The 871-nt window shown below is 42.0% G+C and overlaps 1 protein-coding gene across 1 annotated transcript; it reads right to left on the bottom strand.

Annotated features, from left to right (window-relative positions):
* Positions 1-9: 9 nt before the first annotated feature.
* LOC108759087 (uncharacterized) lies at positions 10-849 on the bottom strand (the record flags this gene model as incomplete). The annotated part of the gene is made up of 2 exons (XM_018504398.1): positions 436-849; positions 10-65 (listed from the first exon to the last, which is right to left on the bottom strand). Coding segments are annotated over exons 1-2 (357 nt in total), but the record flags the coding sequence as incomplete, so codon positions are not given.
* Positions 850-871: the final 22 nt, after the last annotated feature.

The raw sequence follows: 871 nt of genomic DNA, 5'->3' as shown, positions 1-871 counted from the left end.
ACAGTTTGCTGCGATGTTTAGGATCATTGTCTTCTTGCAACACCCAACTTCTTCTATCAGAACCATACAACTTTTCAGCAGATTTTAGCAAATATTTCTGGTAGATGGTGCATATTTTTTCGGCATTTAAATTGCTTGTAAACAAAAAGAGGCAACCAAAACCGTGTTTACAGAAGCATCCCCAAACATGCACTTTTACAGGGTGTTTTACTGTCCGCTGAAGAATTCTATTACTCTTCGTTGACCACGCTTTCGACAAGGAAGACCATGCCCAGAAAGAAGACTCGTCCGTGAAGATAACATTATCCCAATCACGGTCCAAATTTTCCTTTGCCCACGCCAATCGTCTTTCCACGTGCTTTTCCGATAATAAAGGCTTCTTCAAAGTTGATCGAAAATACACATTTTTTTCACGCAGGCGACTTCGAATCGTATTTAGAGAGATGGCAATTCCTTTCTTACGAAGTTTTATTTGAGCACAGCGCAGCGAAATGCCTGGTTTATCTTGAAAGAGACGCAGGATTGCTTTATTCTCCTTCGTTGTTGTTGCGCGGGATAATCCCCTCTCCGGCAGATCGTCTACATTCCCAACCTCCAAATATCGCTGCACCCACTTCTTGACGAATGCCTCCGATTTCCGTATATATTTTGCAGCCGCTTTATACGACAGTTTCGGTCCTTTCGCATGGTTCACTAAAAACACTGCCTCGTGCCGCTTCAAGAATTTGGCACTCATTGTAAAAATAATAAATTCGCTGACGTAAACTACACAATGTGCTGGTAAAGTATATATTGCGCAAAAGAGCACGAAATAAAGGTTCAAACGAGTTCAGGAAGATGTCGCTACGGTCGCTCTTTGTAGAATAACGAG

Source organism: Trachymyrmex cornetzi, unplaced genomic scaffold, assembly GCF_001594075.2.
Source record: "Trachymyrmex cornetzi isolate Tcor2-1 unplaced genomic scaffold, Tcor1.1 C3840600, whole genome shotgun sequence".
NCBI classification, from domain to species: Eukaryota; Metazoa; Arthropoda; class Insecta; order Hymenoptera; family Formicidae; genus Trachymyrmex; species Trachymyrmex cornetzi.
The sequence above is the reverse complement of the archived record's forward strand: the minus strand, read 5'-3'. Positions and strand labels throughout refer to the sequence as shown.